The following is a 25145-nucleotide window of genomic DNA, read 5'->3' as shown; positions in this document are numbered from 1 at the left end:
TTTTTCTTGATGTTTTACACAATACAGAGCTGGGAGAAAACATCTGCCATTCCACCTTTAACAGAGGAAGTGAGAGATGATGTCTTCTCACAGGTTAACTTACACTTTTTGCAAAAAGCCTGTGGTTTGTGAAGTTGAGAGTTTTTTTATCACATTTATTTGTACATGAGAGTGAGACAAATGGAAGTCTGAAAGTCATCTTGCTCTTGTTCTAGTAAGTGATCAGACCATTGCATTGAGTAGAACGATATTTTCCTTTTTCTTTCTAACTGATGTACAACCTACAAATAATTAAGAAACAAGAAAAGTAAGAGAAAACTTTTTAATTATATGTATTTCTTTTGAAAAAAACACCTGTTTTCCACAGGCAGAGATAAGCTAGAATACAAAAAGAGCAATTACTACTATGGTAGCACAAATAGCACTGGCGGAGAATATTTTAATTTTTAATTAAAAAAAGTACAATCATTGTATACAATATTTCAGTATTACATTTTTACATTACATTACATATGTTTGCTGATGAAAAAGAAATATATCCTTGCTTGGACAAGCTGAAGATCAAATATTCATTTAGTTTTCTGGTTATTGGTTATTTATAATTTATGTTGTGAGGAAAAAGCAGCAATCATGGATGAGTACTGCCACTTGCCTAATGGCTGTGGTTCAGCAAAGACCTATTAAATGAATAAATTACAACTTCCTGCTCTGAAAGTTCACCAGCAACAATGCTGTATGGTATTTCTAACATGTAGTGTTTTCATAAATAAAATATTTTCTTAAAAGTAAAATGTATTTCAGTTAGGCTGGCACCAAGTACCAGCTTATTACACTGCATTCTGCAGAGCTAAACTTCCCTTTTACTTTACAGGATAATTGTAGCAAGCTGTATTTACTGATTTCCCCCCATACACTGCCAAATTAAAAATTCATTGATAGAGTTTTGTACATTCAGTGAACATCTCCTAAAGGTTTCCTCCTGTTGTTTGTTACGTGTTTTCCTGACAGAAGCTTGCCCAGAGAATTGTGACTCTTGAGACTCTTGAGATTTTTGATTGCCACTAAATCTTAAATTGGATCTCTTGTGCAAAAACTACCTGTAACTCTCTGGCTATTATGAATATGATGTATGAAGTTTTATCTTCACAGAAACAATATAAGAAAGACCTGGAAACTGAAATTAAAGGGAAGGGCATGCAAGTTGGTCCAGATACTCCTGAGATAAGACGAGCCAAGAAAGCTTCTGAAATTGCAAGCATGGTCAGTACTGTACCTGGTGCGAGCTTTCCATTTGACAGAACGCAACAAATTATTGTCATTGAGAATTTCAGGTGGTGACCAACGTAGGCATTAGCAATACCACAGATTTCACCAAATACCTGATGCATTTTGCTCTATAGAGTCTAAAAGCTGCATAATCAGCATATGAGGGAAAGTTAAGACTTCCCAGAACTTTGATATTTCCACCATCTTTTGCAGGTGACACTTGTTTCTCATGACCCATGCCTGGCCTGGGCTGTGTTCTGTACCTGTGAGCCCTACTGTTTTAGGTCTAAATGGCTGCTTGTTGAGTTAGGGCCGAATGGTAAGCAGAGTGAGAGAGATGCTAAAGCCTTATGACCCCAGGCTTGCAAAACACAACTGAGGGAGAAAGCCTTGTCTGCATGAGTTTGTGATTGTGGCTGCCAAAGCTGCAAAGACAGGTAAATGTGAAAGGCTGCATCGGTTTTGAAGTAAGCAGCCTGTTAAAAGAATTTTTCACTGGTCAGCAGCTACAGCGTAGGCATCTCACAGATAGGTCCTACAAAGCTAATGCTGTTGAATCAAAAGTTATTTGGTGTTTTAAGAATGCTGTTCAGTGGAATCACACAGATTAAAGTAGGAACCATTAAAGAATTTGGCTGTCAGACATGAGTATTTCTAATGTTATTCTTTTCAGAAGGAATATAAGAAAGACTTGGAGAATGAAATCAAAGGAAAGGGCATGGGAGTGGGTATGGATACCCCTGATATACAACGAGCCAAAAAAGCTTCTGAAATCGTAAGCCAGGTGAGTACAGAACGAATCTCTTATTTGGAAGCGAAACACAACAAGATGTTAAAAACATAAAATCTTCTTGAACATACTTGGGCTAAAAGGAATAAGTAGTGCACAATAGTGCTGTCAGACTAGCTTTGAAGAAAGCACATACAATTAACTGTAGAATTAGTTATGTGGTTTTTTTTTTTTTTTTCCTTCAGAAAGGATATAAAAAGGATCTGGAGACTGAAATTAGAGGAAAAGGAATGCAAGTTGGCCCATATACTCCTGAAATACAACGCGTCAAAAGGGCTTCAGAAATAGCAAGCCAGGTAGGCATAGTTCAAAGGCTGAATGCTTTAATTCTGTGTAACAATAAGTGCTTGACATATATGGCACAAAATACTTCTTTTCTAGCTCTGTAGAGACTTTCACACTCATATTAAATTAATTTATATGTAGTAAAAAGTCCTACTGCCTGATTCTTATTTGTATTTAGGCCTGTCATGCCATGTAAATTGAATTTGTTTACTTCTGCTTGCAGGTCTTTTTACATTACTGAATGACGGGAGAACATGTAATATATATTATAATACATATATAAAAAATATATATTTTCAGTGTGGGACACAGTGTCAGATGTCCCACACAGATGATGATAACAACAGCACAGAGAACAGAGGTTGAAATAAACACTGTACAAGGATGTTGAGGCTCATCTGCAATAAGCATCTTTTGTTGTAGTTTGGATATTCTGAGCCGAAGAAACCAGGAAATAGACATTTACAAATTATTTTTCAGAAAATGTACAAAGATGAAGCAGAGAGGATGCTCTGTAACTATTCTGCTGTCCCAGACACTCCAGAGATGGAGAGGATAAAAAGTACTCAGAAAAACATCAGTTCAGTGAGTAATAGTGCTTCTCTCTTCACTTGCAACTTTTCAGATATTTTTCAGTTTAAATAGCCTCTCTTGTGCCACAGCATGGAATAGGGAATTTATGAGTAAATGTCCTTTGAACCATTTGCATAATTTTCCTGCCAAAAGATGTATCACTCGTTTCTTTCAGTAAAAAAAATACCTGGCTTTTTTAGGTGTGACACAGTTATTTTGAATTGCTAAACCACTTATTCTACCTTGCCAAGCCACAGTTATTTTTAAATGAAGCTCCTTTTGCTTTTTTTCATCAAGGCCCAGGAAATACTTTATTTAAAAGGACAAAAAATGTAAGGCTTCTTACTGCACATGTAAGATTTTTTCGTCTGTTTCCTATCATATGTACAGAACATCAAGATTTGGGTATAAAATTAGAACAGATCAGGTTTCATAAATACCTATGTATAATGATTTTATGTTATACTGCATATATTTTTAAATTTTATGCTTGATTTAAGTTTCAGTTTATCCCTAAATATAAATTATGAGCAATTTTAAAAATTGCCCAGTTTGGGATGCATTCAGTTTCATTTCCTTTTTTGGGCCCATTAATTCTGCCATTGTAGTTCTGGCTTTCCTTGTAATATAACAGAGGAGAGGAGTACATATAGCCTCCAGAAACAAGGCTGTCCAGTCAGAGTTTGTTTTAAATGGTAGACAAAGCAATACTAATAAAGCAAATTATTTGAGAGAAAAGAATGCAAGTTGCTTAAATATTTTAGTGTTACCTGACACAGATTTTGTTCTTTATCTGAGAGCTTCTCCAGCTCTGCACAAGTGTAAGGTCAATTAGTTTTCCTCATGGGTGTTTACCCACAGCAAACCCGTATCAGTGCAGCTTCACTTGCGCAGCAGGAGCCTGTGGGGAGGAGAGAGAAGGAAAGTCTCTGAGGCTGCTCCAGGCACTAGTCTCTCCTGTAACATCTTCCAGCCATTACCTGCTCCTTTTCTTCCTTCAGATGAGTGCAGCTGAAGGCTACATCTTTCTAGTATGAGCTGTTGGCAGGTCCACTGGCCCCAATTTTGTTCCTCATAATCTATTGCCTATTGGTTTTGAATGGTGCTCTGCTGCATGGTGTGATGGTGATTAGCATCATGTCACTGGCATCCTAATGTGCTATGCTGAAACTCCATGTAACAGGGGATCCAAGCCATCCACTCCTGATCTGCTTTCCTCCCTGCTCCAGTCTTTGATAGCTTTTGAAGAAGTCCTCAAATAGGTCAGCAGGTCTGGCAATGTGGGCTCTCTAACAGTTAGATACCAGGCAGATAATAACCTTCCACTACTTCATTAAACCTTGACAAGCCTCTGACACATCTAAACCCCTTGCAGCCCTGTAGGCCAGTCTGAGCTTCAGTGCCAAGGCTGACAGTTATCCCCTTTGTTAGTGTACTAGCTAATATGAATAAAAATATTTTGTCTTTGAGGTGATTTATGTTTTCTTTATTTATCATCCTTTCTTCTGTTTCTGAACTGGATACTCCAAATGTAAGAAAGCCATTTATAGCTAGGATTCATTTTTTTTTCCCTTTCTCTATGTTTTAATCTTTCAGCATTCTTTGCAATTGAGATTGTAAGGGTAATTTACGTTTTAGTAAGTTATGATATAGCTGGGACCAGCCCCAATATAAAAAAAATAATGACCCCAACAGACTTCTGATTTTTGGATTTTGTCTTACATATTTTCCTGCCTTAAGGGCCAAAAAAAAAAGTGGCTAGCTCTGCAGATAAGGTCAGTGCTGCTTTTAGCTCACTAGCTCATTTGGCAGATGATTTACAATAGGATATTTACTGCACAGTCATCTCTTTCACAGAAAAGTTCCCCTCTGTGACATTTGTTACCACTCCTTCCTTGGTAGAAGGAAAAAGTATATTTTAGTTCAGTCCACTGTGTAAATCTTCCTACCTTACACTGACATGTTGGTGCAGAAGAATTTTCAAGTTCTTACGCATAAACCGTCTTTGTTCTCACCTGGTAAAAGAAAATTCCGAATTTTTAAAGGTTGTCTGAATATTTAAAACAGGATTTGTGGACATAAATAATTCACTCTTCTCTAGAATACTCAGCAGTACTCGTCACCCTAGGTTGCAGAGACCTTCAAGGAAATAGGAGAAATGCACCAAGAATAATAGTTTATTGATAGGGAAAAAAAATGTTAAATAAATCTTGGTTCAAGAAAGGCAGAAATACTAAATGGTAAAGATTTATTTTATGAGCTCCAGGATCTGACTTGTATTTACAATAGAAGCCTGGAAATACTTATTGGAATAGCAACATTTGTAACACCAGATACTGAAATTCAAATAAAACTTTTTTAGGAATTTTGAGGCATGAACTGGTGCTCCATGGTTATTTAAATTATAGCCACATTTAGAATTTGTGGAGCCATTATTTTAGTCTCTTTCAGTAACTTTGAACGATTGATTCTGTTGATGGATTTTGTGTTTTATCCTTTACTGAAAGAAGTGAAATAGAGAGGAGAATTATATAAAGAGCATGTGTGTATTTTCAGAAGTGAGCTTTGTTTTTAGATGCAGTCCTCAGCTTTCTGGATGGAACCCAGAAATAAAAAAAAAATTGCGTGTCTTGCAGTGTAGATCTGGTTGTTCTGGTTATTTTGTCATGAATATGTCAATTTTCTGGTTTGTTAAATTTAAAATAATATCTGTTCATTTCTCAGAGTATTTTAAGATCTGAAGATTAAAAAACAATTCAAACCTTGCATGTACACGGACATTCAATTACACTGAAATGAGATTACTCAAGCATAAAATTATATTTGTAAATGTTTATAGATTATGATCTAAACTTTAATATTATCTCCAAAGTTAAAACTATCATTACAAATACTTAAAAATGTTTGAGGTCAGTCTAAAGAATGATTATAGATTATCTGGGTTACAGTTGAAAACAAACAGGATGTTATTATAGTTATTGATGACTTGAGTGATTTATGAAAAATTCAAGTATGTGCTTTCTTAGCAAGATTTATAGCCAGACCAATTTGGAACTTGGACAATTGCCCAGCCCTTTTATGAGAACTTGTACTTGCATTGCTAACAGTCTCATAATTACTTTTTCTTTTGGGGAAATGAAGGTGTTTTATAAGAAGGAAGTAGGAGCTGGCACAGCTGTAAAAGAGACTCCAGAGATTGAAAGAGTAAAGAAAAATCAACAGAATATTAGCTCGGTAAGTGTTATTAACATTAGTTATTCTTATGTGAGTAAATGGTGGTCAATTTTTTTTCCATCTTGTATACTAAAAATTCTATGTTTTTACATCACACATCTCATTCAAATACTGCTCCACTGGATTTTGGATATAGAGCTCCATTCTCATAGAGTTAGAGCTCCACTCTAGTGTAGTTCTTCCATGTCCAAAGGTAGAGTTTCAAATTAAAGCATCATGAAAAATAGGAAAAACTTTGAAGTAAGTAACTGAGGAAAGAGTTTTGTCTTTCTGGAGTGAGAAACATGAAATGTATTTCCTGATATGACAGACTGAAGAGCAGTTATGATTCGCAATTTAGAAAAATACAGAATCATTTAGGTTGGAAAAGACCTTTAAGATCATCATGTCCAACTGTTAACCTAAGACTGTCAACTCCACCACTAAACAATGTCCCTAAGTACCATGTCTACACATCTTTCTACCACTCCCTGGGCAGCCTGTTCCAATGCCTGGCAACCTTTTCAGTCAAGAAATTTTTCATAAGATCCAACTTAAACCTCCCGTGACACAACTTGAGACCGTTTCCTCTCATCCTATCACTTACTACTTGGGAGAAGAGACCAACCCCCTCCATGCTACAACCTCCTTTCAGGCAGTTGCAGATAGCAATAAGGTCTCCTGTCAGTCTCCTTTTCTCCAGAGTAAACAGCCCAAGTTCCCTCAGCTGCTCCTGATCAGACTTGTGCTCCTGACCCGTGAACAGCTTTATTGCCCTTCTCTGAACTCTCTCCAGACCCTCAGTGTCATTCTTGTAGTGAGGGGCCTAAATTGTATAACAAAAAAGAAAATCTGTAAAGCTCCTGTATAGTCCACGTGTATTACATAGGGGTTGGTACAGTTTTCATTTCAAGAAGGGGAAAATGGATGTCCAGACATGAGCTATGTGAAAAGGTGGAGGATTTGTGCCTCCTTACATCCTGATGACACATTGATCTGTGGATGTCGTGGGACTGGTTCTGAATTGATGTTGTTGGATGGATTGGTGGATGGATGGATGCCCAATGTCATTGGTACTTTAATGGGCAACTAAAATTAAAATATCAAAATGAGAGTTTTCTACAAGTAGAACATACTTTTCTGATAAATATGTGACAAAACTTGGAAAAAAGTGAAAAAGTGACTGCCAAGCAAGAAAACACTTGTAGTTGCATTGATCACTTGTTTGGATTTTTTGGTGTTGATTCCTCTGGGGCCATTTTTATGTTTGTGACATTTTCTGATATTAGATGCTTTTTTAAAAAGAAAGTTTGAAGGTAACACTAGATTGTGTTTAAATATTAGTTGAAATCCAAATTATGGACTCTGGATACCTATTCTACTAGAATTTCCTTGTTTACTAAGTAGTTGTAAATACTCAATTTCCCACCAAAGTAAGGTCAGGTAGGGAATTTCCATAAAATTTTGAAAAACTCATATTTTCCTTGGAAATTTTTTTTGCTCCATCCATCATGTTTCATCTTGTTGTGAGACACAGTGCAATCTGAAGATTCAGTGCAAGCAATCATGGGTCCTAAGTCCTGAAATAGCATTTCTGATTGGGAAGCTGTGAGTTTTCTTAATTCAACGGTGGGGTGTTTTTTTTTCATTTGACGGTTTGTTTGTTTGCTTTTTCTTCCCCCCCATGCCGTGCTTTTTCTTTTCTTTTTTTTTTTTTTTTTTTTTTTGTTAAGCCAGATTTGTACTGGTGTTCTAGAAACAAAACCCTGATCTCCTGTTACCTATTTGACCTCCACTTACCACAGACATTTATTTCAAGAGCCGTCACACACAAACACAGGCTTATTAAGAGCAGTCTTACTCTCATGCTTTTTCTCCATGCCTTAAAAAGTGAAATGGAAAAATAGCGTGCAGTGCTCTTGCTGTTTTAGAAATTCTAAATGGTGGTGAAGAGGGGAAAATGAAAGGTGGATCAGTATGCTAGTAAGCACACGTAAACAAAAGCGTATCAAAAGAAACACAAAATGCATCAGTGGTTTAGTGGTATGATGTAAGTAGCATGGCCTATATATGGCTAGGCTGTGAGTAGAGTTAATATTTTACAAATACTTTTTATTACATATAGTATACTTAAGATTACTTGTCTTGTATAATACTTAATAAAAGTGTAGAATGCCAAATTTAAAAGCAGTGTGCAAGGAGATTTTAAATTATATGTCAGTAGGATGGAAATTATATTGTGTAGTTTATGGGAGTCCCAATGGAAGGGTAAATTACCCCAATTTGACTCCATTAGATTTAAACTTTTTAGGTATAGCTTTCAATTAAGCCAGAAGGAGGACAGTTTTAAAACTATTTGCTGAGCTACATGAAAGTATGGAATGCGAAGCACACCTGCAGTGCAAAAAAACCCAGAACACCAGACCAAAATAACAGGCACTGTATAACCAAGCCATACAAAAAAGTCCATTGCATCATGTTCTGAAAGTGATCAAATTCTTCCAGATGATACATATTGTAGACAAAACTGAGAACGTTCTGTTTTCAAATCCCAAAAAACAAGGTGGTGACAGTTGAGATGCTTGAGCTGATCTCACCTGTTTTGATGATGGTTTTGGAAGTAGAAGCCTCCTAAATAGTTGGACTCAAGATCTCACAGAAATTTAAAAGCAAACATCAGACCCATGGACTGTGACTGAATCTGAACCAAGAAGCTATAAATACCTAAGAGAATTTAAAAAACACCTTGTTTATATTGAGGTACAGGCAGGACTGGGCACAGCCCTGGGAAGAAGGCTTTTGGGGGAAGAGCGTAATTGTGTTTTTGTTTGTTTGAAATCCATGAGGAAACCACTGTGATATGTCAGTCAACACCACAAAACTGAGGTCTGATTAAAACTCAAGCAATCGACATTTTGAAGCATGTTAAGGACTAGTAGCACTGCCAATTCTTAAGCTTACCTAATAGTCTCTATTAAAAGACCCTTTTTTTCCAGTGGTTCAGTACTTCTGCCAGTCCTAAACTGTCTGGACTGAAATTTTCCATTCCTGGTCTGTGCTTCAGGCTGCTTTGGTTTTGTTTATCAATTTCAGCCAAATCAGTTTCCAAGTATGAGCTTAGAGAAAAACAAGTTGTTTTGTCTGTGTTAAAATATTGGCACTGTCCAGATGTACCATGTCTTGGAGAAGAGAGAAGAAAATTATCTATTAAGTGACATTTGGTAAAGTGGATTTGGGAGAAAAAGAGACCAGGGATGAGGAACTGAAAGTGTAGAAGGGCTTAGTCATGGACAAAGTGGAGAGGCCAAGTGTGGGGAAAGCTGCCTTCCAGAAGAGCTGAAGCAGAACGCAGGTCATTTAGACTCATGACTCCCTGGCTGTCCGGGTGTGTCTGAGGTACCCTTGGTCAAATATTTTTCCTTTAATGATGGTGTCCATGGAGGTAACAAACGATGATTGTTTTCATGGGTTTGTGCAGTCAATCTAAACAAACCACAAGGCATTTAAGGTGAAGTTGCATGAAAGTGTAAGTTTGCAGTTTTTTAAATAATGAGAAATTACCTCTTCAAGAGGTACTTTAAGGAGGTATTATTAAGGGCACTATGTCAATACTCAAAAGCAAGAACCTGAATTCAAGTCCCTGTGTCTAGACCTGGTGATCCAATGCCCAAGTATATGATTTTGATACTTTGCCATGGGGGAGAACCTGGTCTGGTTTTCCCTTCTGCAAAGTACAGTTCAATGTGAATTCTCATTTGAATGCAGGTGCTGTATAATCCTATGTTTTTCAAAATTATGTAGCCAGATTAGCTGTTACTCGTCTGTACTCTCTAGTAAAAATAATACTTTTCCTTGTCACAATTCCCTTTTTCCTCCATTCACAGCAAAATTAGTGAATTAGTATCTGTGAAAATCTGAGATGCTTTAGGAAGGAGCAACACAGAAAAGTTCCTGAAGAAATCAGTAATTCTGTCATCAAAGCAGAACCTTAGAGCAGTTAAAAAAACCTGGCATCAGTCATGGTCTGCATGCAAACAACTCACTAAGTAAGAGTCATTGATTATGTGTAATGAATGAGGCAGAATTCTCTTGAGAAAAGCAGCTTTTGGTAACACATAAAGATTATGAAGCACTTGAAGAGGAAAAGAATGAAGTAGTATAAAATATATTAAAAGCTGTATATGGAGCATATTTGTACAAGAGGCAGAACTAAGGTTACATTTAAGTTGTATCAGTTTCTCGTTTTTGAGTCCTTGATTTTGCAGCCTTAAAATGTGTTTAACAGAAATTTTGTATGCCACATTTATATAAAACTGTACAAATCGATTCATTATGCTGTACTTCTCCTCCCTTGAGTCTTGCTAATGAAAAATATTTCTAACTGTTGCACATCATTGCATGCACAATTTTGAATGTTTTTGTAAATTTTGCTGTTTTATTAACACTGTAAAGGAAAAGAAAGCATGCCATATCACTGTAAAGGATGGCATGGTCTGCAAGTATTGTTTGTTTTTTGGTGGTGTAAGACATTTGAAAATGAAAGTGCTGAATACTAAAGAGGTATTTATTAGTATACAGTAAGAAAAAGGCAATGCACAGATTTGTCCAAGATGACCCTTTTGGATAACGTATGGAAAACCAGAAATATGATGTCTTTATTTTTAGTACCACGTCCACTTAGCCTTTCAGTTCTTTTTCATTAAGTTGAATCCAGTTTTGGTGCATATTGTGTATAATTGAAGAAATTCTAGTTCTGTGCTGCTTTCAAATTACAGGGTCTACCATATCCAAACATATTGCTGTTTAGAAGAGATTAAATGTGGAAAAGCAAGTGAAAATCTGACAGCATCGTCAAAGACATCATCCATCTAAACACCTGTATTGTCCATGATATGTCTATGTGTCTTTTTACAGAACTTGAATTAGACTTTGAAGCCATTCACCTTTTTAAGAACACATCTGTGAAATGTGTGGTTTCTAAAATGGACAGGTAGTCTTCTCTGGCAAGATCATAGCAGGACCAAGTCCTTGTCAGAGCGATGCAGATCTCCAAGTAGTATATGCAGCATCACAATGATCATGTAGATAGTCACCGTCCCATGTGGTGTATATTCTTGCTGTAAGAGTTTTAGGATACTAGACTTGTTATATGCACTCTCTGGTGCATTGTGTCAAGCAAGATGCATTGGAGACTCCAGCGGCCTGTTTCAGAAATTAAGTGTAACTATTCCTGTTCAGGCCTATAGTGTTGATAGATGTGGTCTGGCTGTGCAGTTTGTGTAAGGGAGAGATTGCAAAATGTTGTGTTTTAGTGCTTGTCTGTATCTTCTTTACATTGCTAACATTTTGTAATATTTATTGTGCAGATCAAATACAAAGAAGAAATTCAGCATGCAACAGCTATTTCTGATCCACCCGAACTAAGGAGAGTTAAGGAAAACCAGAAGAATATTAGCAATGTGTGCCTCATTTTCAGTGCTTGCACACTTCTCTCTGCTGTGTTGTGTTTGTGCCTTAGTGAATATGTCTGTGGTATTTGTGATAGTTCCTGTTTGTCCACAAGGACTAATTTAATCGATTAATGATAAGATGATCGTTCCTTAACATTGCACTTTGATTAACATCAATGAGAGTGAAGTATTCCTGTTGAAGTATCCATTGTTTGTGTCTGAAACAGAAGAACTGCAAGTGGGTGAGTACAAAGTATCATGTAGAAAGATGTGAGTGTTTATTAAGGAATGGTATTTTCCATCCACATGCAGTGTGCTCTCTCATGATGACTAACACACTGTTTTATTTCTGTTACTTGTGAGTCTCTGTGTAATATCTTCTGCCATGCGTGCTAGGTTCAGTACAAAGAACAGCTCTACAAAGCTACGCCTGTGAGTGTCACCCCTGAGATTGAAAGAGTCAAGAAGAATCAAGAGAATGTCAGCATGGGAAGTTGCTCTCATTTAATCCTTTGTATAATTTGGGGGTGCAAAGGATGATTACAAAGTTCTTTCTCCAGAAGCTGTGCCTTTTCTTTAGTTAGGTGTGGGCTCAGTAATGAAAACCCTCTTTTAGGAAGCAATTGTGAAAAGCTGTTGCTTGGTTTGGGAAATGGCATATGAAGCATAAAAAATCTAATTAATGAAATGGCGGAAGTGTTTTGAAATGTTATTCTCTGTCTTTGTAAATAATTGGCTACAGTTGTACTCAAACTCCAGCTCTCTTCCCTATCTCCTTCTAGTTCCTCAGTAACCTTCCTATCATAATTCAGTATATATGGCTGACATAACCATTAGAAAGTTATACTGTTTGCAGAAGCACAGGGTAGGCTGCCTTCCTGCACTGCTGAAGCTGTACCTTGTTCATGAGTCTTCAAGAGACCACCTATTCTCACTGGGAAGTGCCATCAGCAGCCCTGTTTCATGGGGCTACAAATAGCTACAGTGTTTCCCTGGGGTGTTTTCTGCCGTGTTCCCCAAATGAATTTAGAGTTACAATTTTCAAGAATACTGTCCCTCTAACTTAAGTGTATGCTATTTATTCCTGGATTTATGTTGATATATCTAGCTTTCCTAAATTGCATGCTCTTCAAAACAACCTGTTTTCTCAAGAGATTTAAGCCAGTCTGTGTAGTTGTTCTACTCACATCGTTGCTTACCTTCCAACAGTTTTTGTGCTGTGCAAATTTCATTGTAAAGATTAAATTATCTTTCAGGTCACTGGAATAGCTTTGGGCTAAGATTCTTTAGCTTCAGGCATTAGAAACATTAAGTCTTGAATAACCATTTTGTCTTTACAAATGGAAGTTTGCAAGTTTAGTCCATTTGATAGCTTACCATTGTTTTTATAAAATGTTAATTTTTCAGTTAGACTATGTTGATGTGGACAGACCAAAACTGTGTTGTGTAAGAAGACAATTGCTTGAACAATGTGTGTGTTAATGCCACAGTGCACTGCAGAATTATGAACATAATTTATCAGCACAGTTATCACACAAAACTGAGAGCTTAATAAAAAACAGAAAAATATTTGTATGGAAACATTTATTTTACATAAAACTATATGGATTGACATAAATCATGCAAGAATATCTAATTATTTACTAAATGTGTATCATATTTGACTTCTCAGTATTTGAGGCCAGGGTTAACATTAGACTGATTGGTCTGTCAATGCCACATCCTATCCTTTATCCTCCTTAGATGCTGATCCACCCTTGAGTGTGCATTTGCTTAATGCATCATTGCTACAGTTTATTTTGTTAAAAATCTATAGAGCGGGCAGTCCTACAGTACATTTAAATAAACATATGGTGAAATTTAGGCAGTTGGATTCAATCGACAGTTGTCTGATTTATTGCACCCCCTGTGTTTAATCACATTTGAATATATAGGGTACAGAAGTGAGAATATTGATGGTATCCTTATGAAATCCCTGTGTCTGGACAAATATACATTTACAGTGGGCATTGCTGAAATTAAGTGTTTTGTTTTTTTTTTTTCCATTTGCTCTGCTTGACTTTACTACATTATTTGTATATAAAACATATTTCTCTATGCTGCCAAGGACTAGTGTGGTGAATGTCAGGATGTTGTGTGCATGTGTGTATATCTCCACACAAACGCATTGATAAGGAGACTATCCAGAAAGAATTCAAGGTTATGCTTCAAAAATAAAGTTTTATAAGCTTTAATGAACTTCAAATGCATTTTAGCTTTCCAGTTGTTTCCTGGATGACCTTTTAAATCATACATTTTAATGTAATACATTGTGATATTGCTTGAGCTGAAATAGTATGTACCATTTTATTCTGTTAAATAATAGGTTCACTACAGAGAGCAGCCTGGCAAAGCTACTGCTGTGAGTGTCACTCCTGAGATAGAGAGAGTCAAGAAGAATCAAGACAATATCAGCTCGGCAAGTTGTTTGAATCTTTTTGTCATTTAAATTTTCAGTCATTGTATAAATATAACAAGGGTATACTTTTCCATTTAGACTTGATGTGTCAAATGAATCCAACTGCATCATCCATGGAATGGATTTTTTTTTTATCCTTTGAGTACCTGCACTGCACATATGGGGAACAAAAATATTCAGACTTGCTTGATTATTCTTGCAAAAAAAAAATAGGGTTGTATTTGCACCAGTATTTTTCAAGAAGAGAGTCAGTAGAAGTTAGTCATTCTTTCAAGAATCTACATCCCTTGTTACCAAGTTTTGGTTGCTAGATTGCAGGAACAAATTACAGGAAAGAACAAAGGAAATGTGAATATAGCTTTAGTGAAAAATTCATTTTTTCATGATTCAAAGCATGGAAGCATCTAGTCATCTGTTCCACCCTGTCACATGCCACTTATTACTAAACACTAAAGAGTAAAATACTATGTTTTTTTTGGCTTTCATGATAATACTTAACATTTTTCTTTTTTTTTAATATGCACCTACAATGGTGTAAGAAGGAGCAGACAGTTGCAATAAGAAGCAAGGAAGAAGTGGAAACAGCACAGTCCAGTGAAGGACCAGACTAGTTATATTACAGTCTGTGTCCTTAACACTGAAACAACATCAGTGACAAAGCCCCAGCAGATGGTGAATAGAACAGGTTTCATGCAGAGCCACTCTCTCAAGGTGACAGAAGAGAATTAATGGTAGTGAATACTTTATTTTTCCCTCTTACACTCAGTTCTAAAGTAGGTTGGATTTGTCAGAGGATTTATCTGAGGACAAAGGAAGAGAATGTGGTCATGTAACTATGTATGTTTTAAGTACATTCTTATAATGTTCTTGCATATTTACCAAAGTCAATTAATTTTAAGGTGCATAGTTAAAACAAGAGGGATACTTCCCAACAATTCTAAACTTTAAATCATTTTTTTATTTCTGAAAATTATTTTATTTTCAAGAAACTCCTTCACTTTGTTTCTCATGATTTAAAGGGATAAATACTCCTCTATGCTAATGAGCAATAAATGAAAACCAAACTATGTCGGCTGTAATTATTCTGTCAAAAAGATGCCTTATATTCAAAAGAATATGTAGTTAAATATATTTGTTAAGAAAATTTATTGTTTAATTAAGAAAGGTCTGAAGAATACGCAGTACAATATATTTCTGTTTCCCTATACACTACTTCAAAGTTACCTAAGAAACATAGACACCAAGACTCATATTTTCATAGGTATGTTGTTACTAGCTAATATGTAATTTTAAGGACAGTTAGACAATTTCAATATGTGGTTTCTCTCATCACAAACTTACGTTGAAATAGATTTGCACAACTGTTTTGAGAAGTAATACTTTGAGTGTGAATATATAGCTAAGTCTAAAATATTCGCTAACACTCAGTATCCAGGTTACAGTGCAATGTAGGAGCTAAGAGAGTCCATTAGTAGAAGAATTCAAGCAGCTGGAAGAAGAAGTGAAAGTACTCCCTCTAGAAACTAGTAGGACCAACTGCTTTTACTGTTTTAGATTTTTTATTTTTAAACAGATAATTAGTCTTACATCTTTACAAGTCTGTGAAATGCCACAAGAGAAGCTAGTTAGGAGAAATGTGATATAGGAGGTTCTGTACTTACTGAGGCACAAAACACAGAGCCCAAATGTTCTCTTTGAAAACTGCATATTCAGATTTGTCCAAGACATGTTAGTTTTGTGCTGCTAGCTACCAAACAGGAGCAAGGAGGCTGCCACAGAACTAATCTGCTCATAAGAGTTGAATTGCTTGGGGACCCAGGGGTTCTCACGGTAATCCCAACCTGGAAGCAGATTGAGGACAGAAACTAGGTCTGTCTAGGTAATAAGAATGTAGTTTATCATCAGCCATGTTTTAAAGAAATCCAAGTCACAGCGGTGTTTTCTTATTATTTATTTTATTTTTCAGTTGATAAATGAATTATTTCCCTTATGTCATTTAAATGGTCAAGAGTTTCAGCTTTCAGGTAAATACTATTTCTTTGAGTAAGTGATTGATGAAATAAACATGCCCTTTGGCCTTTACCGATATACTAGTTCATCTGTATCCTCCCTCTGAAATAAGTCACTAGAAAATGAGTGTAAAGAAAGAAATAAGAAAGATGTTGGGCATTGTGATTTGGAAATGATACTATTGCATGGTGTGATTCTCACTGTCCTTTCTACTGTAAACAAAAACTTCATATGTGCTGTTGTTGCTGTTTTGCAGGTCAAGTACAGCAGTGATCAGAGGCAAATGAAAGGTAGACGTAGTGTTCTGCTAGACACACCTGAGCTAAGGCATGTCAAAGAAACACAAAACATCATCTCAATGGTAGGGTACTTTCTTCCTATAACTAGAGTATACTAAGGAATGGCACTTGACTTCCACTGGAGTTTGCGTTCCATTAATATAGGTAACTAATGAAACTCTCTGCTCAAGTATGGAAGGAATATTTTCTTCTTATGCCTATTGAGGGAGTGTTTGCTAACTGCATATGACTGTAATGAACATTTTCAAAATACTAATAAAAAGTTTTCTAACAGTTAAATGTCTGTTCTCTTGTTTGATATATTTTTTTTTAAGTACCCACCTCATTTGAGCATCATACAGTTCGACTGGATTAGGTGACACACTTCACCTTGTGCCTGTGCACGTTCCTGGTTTCTGTGTGACTTTTGTTCTTGGAATGAGTTGTTTTGTGTGCATTTGCTTGAGTGAGAATGTTTGTCAATTTAACTCCTTGATGATTAAGACTGTTTAAAAAGTAAATATGCATAATCAGGGATACTACCTTTATAACTTTTACTAATATTGGTTTTGTTCCAATGCTTGGTTGTATAACACTTTCTACCCTAATGTCCGTGTTTTAAATTCCTCCTCCCACCCTGGTCTTTTTTTTTTCTTTTTTTTTTTCTTTTTTTTTTTTTTCTTTTTTAGAAAGCAGGCTGCTTAGAATAACTGCAATTCTTTTTAGAAACGTATGTGAAAACCCAGCTGGCATATAATAAAACAAAAGAGCAAAAGAGTACCTTTTGTGTGAAACCGTGCATTTATTCATATTCTCAGTGAATGAAAATACTTGAGTTCTTCAGAACTATAACTGCTGGGACGTCTTTTACTGACAGATGTAGTTGTCTACATCAGTAGAGAGCCAACCTTTCTTAGAGAAGAAGGGAATGAACCAGATGATCTCCTGAGGGCTTTTCCTGTCCTGTGTGACTGTAAGATGATGCTTTGCTGCTTGAGTTGATGCCTAATTCAGTGGCAAAGGAAAACAAATGCAAAAATGATAATAAAATATCAGGAAATCAACTTAGGGAGATAGAAAAGACTTGGCCAGCCATCCAGCCTATCTCATGTGTGTAACAATTCTGTTGTAGTTCAAAACCAAAAGAATATAAGTGCCTCATAAAACAAACATGTATGCATTCCTGCATAGAATAACAATTTGCTGTCGATTGCAGCTTGGGGAAAAATGCAATTCTTTTTGTTTTCCTAGGTAAAATACCATGAAGATTTTGAGAAGACAAAGGGCAGAGGCTTCACCCCAGTGGTAGATGATCCTGTAACAGAGCGGGTGCGTAAAAACACCCAAATTGTGAGTGATGCAGCATATAAAGGTGTGCATCCACATATTGTTGAAATGGATAGAAGACCTGGAATAATTGTTGGTAAGTTGTTAAATACTCTTGCTGTTGAAAACACTGTGGGGAAGATGAAAGCCTCTGCTTGTTTCTCCATTATAACCAAGAAGAAGTACTCCCAGATTTCATTTTCACTCTTTGCTCAGTATAAAACTTGCATTAAACTGCTGGTTCAATAGCAGCTGGTAGCAAAGTAATAACGGGAATGAATGGGAGATACATTATCACTTACTCTGTATTTTTTCTTGAAATGTGGATAGTCTTGCTATTACTTTTAGTTTGAATTTTGACTCTTCAAGAAAGACCAAAACATCTACAATAATCTTCCTTTTGCACAGCAGAGAGGTGATTAGAGCTGTGATTCTCCAAGAATTCAATGTTTAAATGCTGCGGTCTGGTTTGTGTTTTCCCCTTCTGTCAGTCAGCAATTTCTCCAGAGATGCACATTCTCCATTTACCTCTCATTTTAGAATTTCACACAGCTTTCAAAAATTGTCTAGCTGTGACTCATCAGTAACATATTAGATCTCTGGTAAGCCAAATACCAGTGTTCGGAAAAGATGTTCTAAAAGATGGTCCAAGATAAGACCAAGTGTTCAAGGGGTAGAATACAGACTGGCTTTGTATGTAGAGACAGAGTATTGCATTAAGATGTAATTTGGGATATTAATAATAAACACTATTTCAAAATCAAAATGAATATTTAAAATCTCTTAAAAGTTAGCAAGTCTGCTATGGCAAAGGAAATGGTAACCTGGCATTGTTATTTTTCTCTCCTTTCTTTTTCTTTTGATGTGTCGTTTTCCTGAGATAACACTCTAAAGTCCTTCATAGGTAGTAATAATAGCACAGGTTGACTTTAAGTCTGTATCTCAAAAAGTCAGAGAAATTGCAGGTCAAATGGACTAGTCCATTTGACCATCCATGGTTATATAGTCCATCCTCCTGCCTAAAACAAGGTTAACTATATCTATATAATACCTGGCAGATACATATCCAGTATTTTCTTTAAAATGTCCAAATGAGTCCCTGCTGCGGTTTAACCCCAGTTGGCAACTAAGCAACATGCAGCTGCTTGCTCAGTCTCCATCAGATAAAGAAGTATATTTCTTTCCTTTTGTATAGCCACCTTTTACATGTCTGTAGCTACAGCCTGATGTCAGAAAGGATTTCTCAAAAGCGACTGTTTAGAGGCCTCTACCCAAGGAATGTACTGATGCTTTTAAGACCATGCAAGTCTCAGAGGGTCACACATTCTGGATCTAAGGAAACAACTTGTTCAGAAAATCATTGTCTTTAGAGACTCAAGTGCTTGAACTCACTTCCATATATAGAGGTTGTGCAGGCAAAGAGAGCAAGAAAAGCTCCTGCAAAGTTGCAGTTTGCAAGATGCTGTTTAATGCACACTCCGAACCCCCTGCTCTGTGCCACATTGCACGTGTCCTGTAGCGCTGTGTGAGAATAATGAGTGCAATCCTGACTACAATAACTAAAGGCCTGCTGACACAAATGGATTAGGATTAAGAACATTGCTGAGATAAATTATTGACCTGTAAGTAACTGAAATACTAGTACTGTTTTCACCTTAAAATACTCCAGCATCAAAACACACAGGAATTCTTAACTTCCCATGCCCCCAAAACAGCGAAAATAGTGCAACTATTTAAAGGAAATAGGCCATGACAAACCTCTGAGCCTAATATCCAGTGATATTTCAGCTAATATTTTTTCAGAGTGAACTGCAATTATAATATCTGCTTGTTCAAAAAGAAGCAGTGGGCTCTCTGCTCGTGGAATGTCCTTGGCAGATAGGAAAAAAAAGATCACAGACTGAAAAAAAATCTTTGACTCTCTTGAGTTTTTTTCCTAGCTGATAATTGTTCAGCAAGTTAGAAAAAGTACCTCTGTGTTAGAGTCCATTTGGTTGGTGGTTGTAAAAACTGTAAAAACTTTTTCAAATGCCCAACTGCTAAAATTAATGCCTCTGCCTCAGAAAATAGGCATTGGTTTTAACCATGCTAAAGCCATTCTAAACCTATCAAGATAAGTTAATCTAACTGAGCCTTCATTTGGGACTAGAGAGTCTGCATTATTGTCACGTGAGTATAAGGATATTTTAAACTGGCAGAAGTTACCAGAAAGTTAAAACTGATTGGTGCTATAAATTGTCAAGATTCTCATTCTGTGTATGTTATTTCAGATTACAGAGAGAGATTAAGTAAATATGGCTGCTGCACTGATGCTACCGTCAAGCTGTACTTATTAAGTTTTTTACTTACAAAGGCATGATCAAACAGGAAAAGTTCGGCATTCACTTGTCCCCCCCCTACCTCTCATGCCTTTCAATTCTCTATGTAGTTGCATAATTTATCACTGTTAGGACTAACACATAGTTTATCAAAAGTTTTTTACATTGGCTGTTATTCATCTTGTCAAGAGGAAATTAGCACTGCACCTCACCTTCTGGGAGTTGCAGTAGATAACACATAATGTACATACATTGAAGGTATTCTAAAGCCATTGCTTTTCTTTTTATTATCTCTGTCTGTTCTTTCCATTGCCTCTAGGCTATTAATAATTTGAAAAATGACATATTTGGGGTCCCCACAGTCCTGCTTTACCTACCAGCCCATCATTTAGCTTTGTACCACTCAAAACAGCAACAGGAACAAGTTGGGAAGACAATTTTTTTTCTCATTTCCAATGCCTTGAGTAAATTTTGAAGACAGGTCTGCCTGAGAAGTAAACCACTAGTAAAAAGGTGTGATCTAGTAGATCTGTGCTTCAACTGATTGTAGTTTATGTTAAGATTTTATTTTAAACTCATTTGGAGAGACTAAATGATTCTTATGTTTTTAGACACAGTAGATATGTATTACATATATTAGATTGTTATGTGTAGATCAAGAATTTACATTGCAGCTGCTTCTGCATTTGTTATAAGCCTTCTCTTAACCTGTACAATGCTGTAATTATTTGTTGGATGTTTATTAAAAACATGGCTGAATCTGTATTCACTTTTCTGCTGCTATTATACCTTGAAATAGGATATGAAATTATTTCCTGTGGACTCCTTTTATCTTTCTATATCTGGTTCAGATATGTGAATTCAAGAGATACTAATAGCTTACTTGTATGAATTAGAGCTGAAGATCTTATGATTACTGCTATTAGGCATTCAAAAATGCTTTTCAATAGTGGAGTAGTGAATCAACAGTAAGTCTGTGTCCCAGGAAACTAAGATACTTGGAAGACAAAGGGAATTACTAGTTAAGTTCAAGAATGGGCTTCATTTTACCCAACTGTAGATGTCTACAATGTAGATTTCTAGAGCTGAATTTGTCACCTTAGTCCACTTTCTGTATTAATTAAGAAAGATGGATACTTTTGAGTTTATGTGAATTGAGCAACTTGTAGAAATTTATTTTTGATATGATGAACCATGCCTCCGATTCCGCTTATTAGGCTGACTTGATCTCAACTGTATGCAAAGGAGAGCCTGTAGCAGCCCTGTCAGCTATAGAGATGTATACTGCCACTGTCAGCTGTAGGAATACATACCGCAGCATCTCCATGAAGGAAGGATGCTGTTGCTTGACTGGGGAAATAATCTTGTAGCTCTGATGATTTTGGTTCTGCTAGTGGAGAAGAGATCTGGTATGTGATATTTATTTTTTTTTCTATTTATTTAAGCTTAAGAGAATACTACAGTCATATTTAGAAAAGGAAAACAAAAATGGGGAGAAAAAGATTCCTTAAAATAGTGTCAGTGCTTAAAATGGATGCACTAAGTTCTTTTAAGCAGGAAATTAATGCTTTCCAGTCCTTTCAGGTGAATATAGAGATTTTTGTGTTAATTTCTAGATTAAAGAAATTGTTCACTGATTGTTAAAAACTCATTCCTTTCATGCTTTTACTTCCTTTGTTGTTTGTCTGTCTTATCATTTCCATACTTTGGGAAAAGATCTTAAAGTTTGGCGCACAGATCCTGGCTCCATCTTCGACATTGATCCTCTGGAGGACAATATTCAGTCTAGGAGTCTACATATGCTTTCTGGTATTGTTTATATCCAGACTTTTCCCCAAAATAGCTTTTTATGTTTATGAAACTAAGCTGATACAGTAAATTTTCAGGTCAATGTGCCAGCCATATGTTTTATGTTTTCATATATATATATATATATATATAACGACAATATTTTAAAGGAGTGTTTTATAGGAACTTCAGCTATAATCACATGTGCAGATGAGAAATAGTGAAAGAAATCTTATCATAAACAAGTTATTCATAACACTTACAAGCAGTCACTTAAAAAGCATTGACCTGCTTTGTCCTCACTATAAGCAGAATTTTCAAATAGTTGGATCTTACTAAAATTTCAGATACATAGAAGGTGGCCTATTTATGAAATTGATTCATTTTCTATGCACATTTTGCTTATATGGCAGATATTATGCCTTGTGCTACTGTTTGCACCACCAGTGTGTTCAGAATTTAAGGGTAGATGGGGAAGAAGGTAAAGTCATGATAGGCAGCAGTGTTTTGGTTCCATGAGTTTTGAATTTGTTTTTCCCCTAGAAATGTTTATTTTGAATGGTTAATTTTGCACACCTATTTTCTTTGCCACTAATAGTGGAACTTTAAGTATTCTTTTGAATGTCATGCAGCAGTATTTCCACATGCACTTTTATGCATTCTGGGATGAAGGAACATTTTTATTTTCCACTGCAAATTTTCATGTGCTTCATCTTCATCCTTTTTTTCCCTAGCATCTCAATCCTACCTTCTCTTTCTGCTGTTCTTTTAAAGCAGAGAACAAGCTTAGTTGTATCTATTTTGAAGCAACCTTTTGAACTAATGGTGCTCTAAATGGATACAAAATTGTAAACAATTCACTTTTCTCTAATTTTAATGCCATCAGTGTATGAATATCAGTGTTAGCAATGTTGAGGTTGTTCTCGTTGCTCATCTTTGCACTTCAGTCATCTATTCACTGTGATAATCTTTCTTTCTACCTTTGTAGAAAGAGCAAGTCGTTACAGTAAACAGTATTTACATTCTACCGGTTTGGGAGATTACAAATCAGATGGCTCTGAGACGAACCCTACCTTTTCTTACTGCAGTGAGATAACAAGGCCATCAGATGAAGGAGGTACCCCTCATTCCCACCTTTTCCACTAATGACACTATCACAGTGTGTTGAGACCTCACAGACCTGTATTAACTCTGTATCCTTGTATAGTCACAAATTGTTAGAAATTTTGTAAGCCATTGCCTGATTAAGGAAGCAAAGGAAAATCTCAAGACTGCACAGTTTCTTGCATGCCGTATTGCTTTTCTTTGTATTCTCTTTCACCACTTTGGTAAGACTGTCAGTCCAAAAGCCGCGCTAACTCCTGTTTACAGTGCTTATGAGAAAGTGTGTTGTGTTTTTGCAAAGTCTACATGAATCTGATCTTTTTTTTTTTCTCTTGAAAGATAAAATGTAACTGAAAAATACACCTCTGAACAGAAAAAAAAAAATACCCTGTGTTTTTGGCAAGCAAATCAAGCATATCATACTATTTTAGTAAATGAAGTACTTCTTCCATATTAAACTGTGCAGGTGCTTGTGGCTCCCTGATTCCACCCTCAAAAAAACCAAAAAGTTGATCAACTGCCAACTTTCTCCCATATGAAAATTTTCTTATACTCTCAGCAGTTTGGTAACTAAGGTTAATAGTCAGCTAGGAAGCTTATTTAGTCTGATATTGTTTAACATGGATTAATATTATAATACTTCGATGAACCTGCATTCCCAGGTACAAAGCCACATCTTGCATCTGTTTGATACATTAGATTAGAACAAAATTTATGATAATGGTGAGTAAGGGTCCAGTCATCCTAGTGGCATTACAGTGTGTACCAGACTTGACCAATGAATTGTAAATATTCAGAAACTTTACATTTTAAATATGCATATTTAAAACAAATAGTGTTTTCTACTTCTCAGTTGTGAAAGAACATGCACTGAAAATGTTATCCAAAGGGCTACTAATTTTTTTTAGAAGGTTTTAAAGTAAAGGCATTGCTACCATTTAGTTGCCTGCATCCTTGAATTACCCATGCTTTTAGAAGATTTTAAGGCATCTTAATTGTAGACTGTGCTTGTGTTCTCCCACTCACCAGAGTAATATGTCATTATAATGGCCAGTGTTTAGGGAATCTACATTCTGTTAGGTGCTGTGTAAATAAATACAAGCAGTTCTGGTTAAGAACAGGTGAGGAAAAAGTGTTCAGACTGAAGAACTACCTCTGAACAGAGAAAGAAACACACATATTTGACAGGACTGGAATCCGTTATATCATGTCTGTCCATCTTTATTTGGTATTTCACCTGTATTCCCAATTGTTTTAATAGACAATAGCAATAATGCACATCATGCTGGGTTTTATGTCTCTTCATGTGACTATGCAAAGTGGGTTTCGCTGTCCAGTGCATATTGTCTATCTGTATCTGTTCTGATCTTTTTTTGACTCTATTTCAAGCCATTTTAACGTTGCTTTGTCAGCTTGATTTGATTGTTAACAGATATTTTTTATTACTTGCCATACTGAGAATAGGAAATGGGCTTTATTTCGACAGTTGTTTTGGTACTAGCCAGCCTGCTTTTTGTGTCTCTATTTGAATCTGTTGTTGTGGTGATGTGTTGAATAGATCCTTGCCAAGATCAACATATTTTAGCAAGATATCGTTTCCGCTTTTGACCCAGCTGGCTAGCCAGGGTTTGAGCGCATGCAGACAGTTCCCATTGCAGGGAGAAATTAATGCCAGGGCTAAGTAATTTGACATAATCCCAATGATCTACAAGAAAATGCCATTTTTGTGAACACACTGAAAAAAAAAAACAGCGGAAGACAGCATCCTTTGTCGAAAATACCAGTCTTTTTCATGGCAGTATCCCATGTAAAATGCTCTTTAGCACACAGCCACAAGGTGAGTTTTGCCTTGACCTTTATACAGTGTCCCTCATGGCACATCACAGTAAATGAGTACCAAATCCATTTTGCTGAGATTTCATGGCTGTGTCTCATGGCATTTGTGCTTTTAGATCTATCTGTGTTTCTCACAGGCAATTGTTCAATCTGATGGTGTGCCAACATGAAAGATAGTTGGAGACCTGTGACCAATTTTACAGCCTCTAAGTGTCTTTGACCTTGTCTCATAATCTTTCAGATATTTCTACCTTGTTCACTTGCTAATTTATTCTAGATACCTTTACTGATATTTGACACTCAATTCAAGTCTTCCACTGCCACCACTGATGGAATTGTTCCTCAACCACCTCTCCCAACCCTTAGCTGGGTCCCTGGCTTCATACTAGATGTCAAAGGCTTATCCAGATCTAAATAACTCTCATCTTTGGGGAATTTCAGTAAAAACAT

The 25145-nt window shown here is 36.2% G+C and overlaps 1 protein-coding gene across 1 annotated transcript in view; it reads left to right on the top strand.

Annotated features, from left to right (window-relative positions):
- NEBL (nebulette) overlaps positions 1-25145 on the top strand; it is a 253342-nt gene that overhangs the window by 199390 nt on the left and 28807 nt on the right. Inside the window, exon 5 of the mRNA XM_082046648.1 lies at positions 17575-17746. Within this exon, the coding sequence (XP_081902774.1) occupies positions 17575-17746 (172 nt within the window). The remainder of the gene's footprint in view (positions 1-17574; positions 17747-25145) is intronic.

This window comes from Streptopelia decaocto, assembly GCF_964273445.1.
Source record: "Streptopelia decaocto genome assembly, chromosome: 2".
Lineage (NCBI taxonomy): Eukaryota > Metazoa > Chordata > Aves > Columbiformes > Columbidae > Streptopelia > Streptopelia decaocto.
This window is presented reverse-complemented; position numbering and strand designations above follow the sequence as displayed.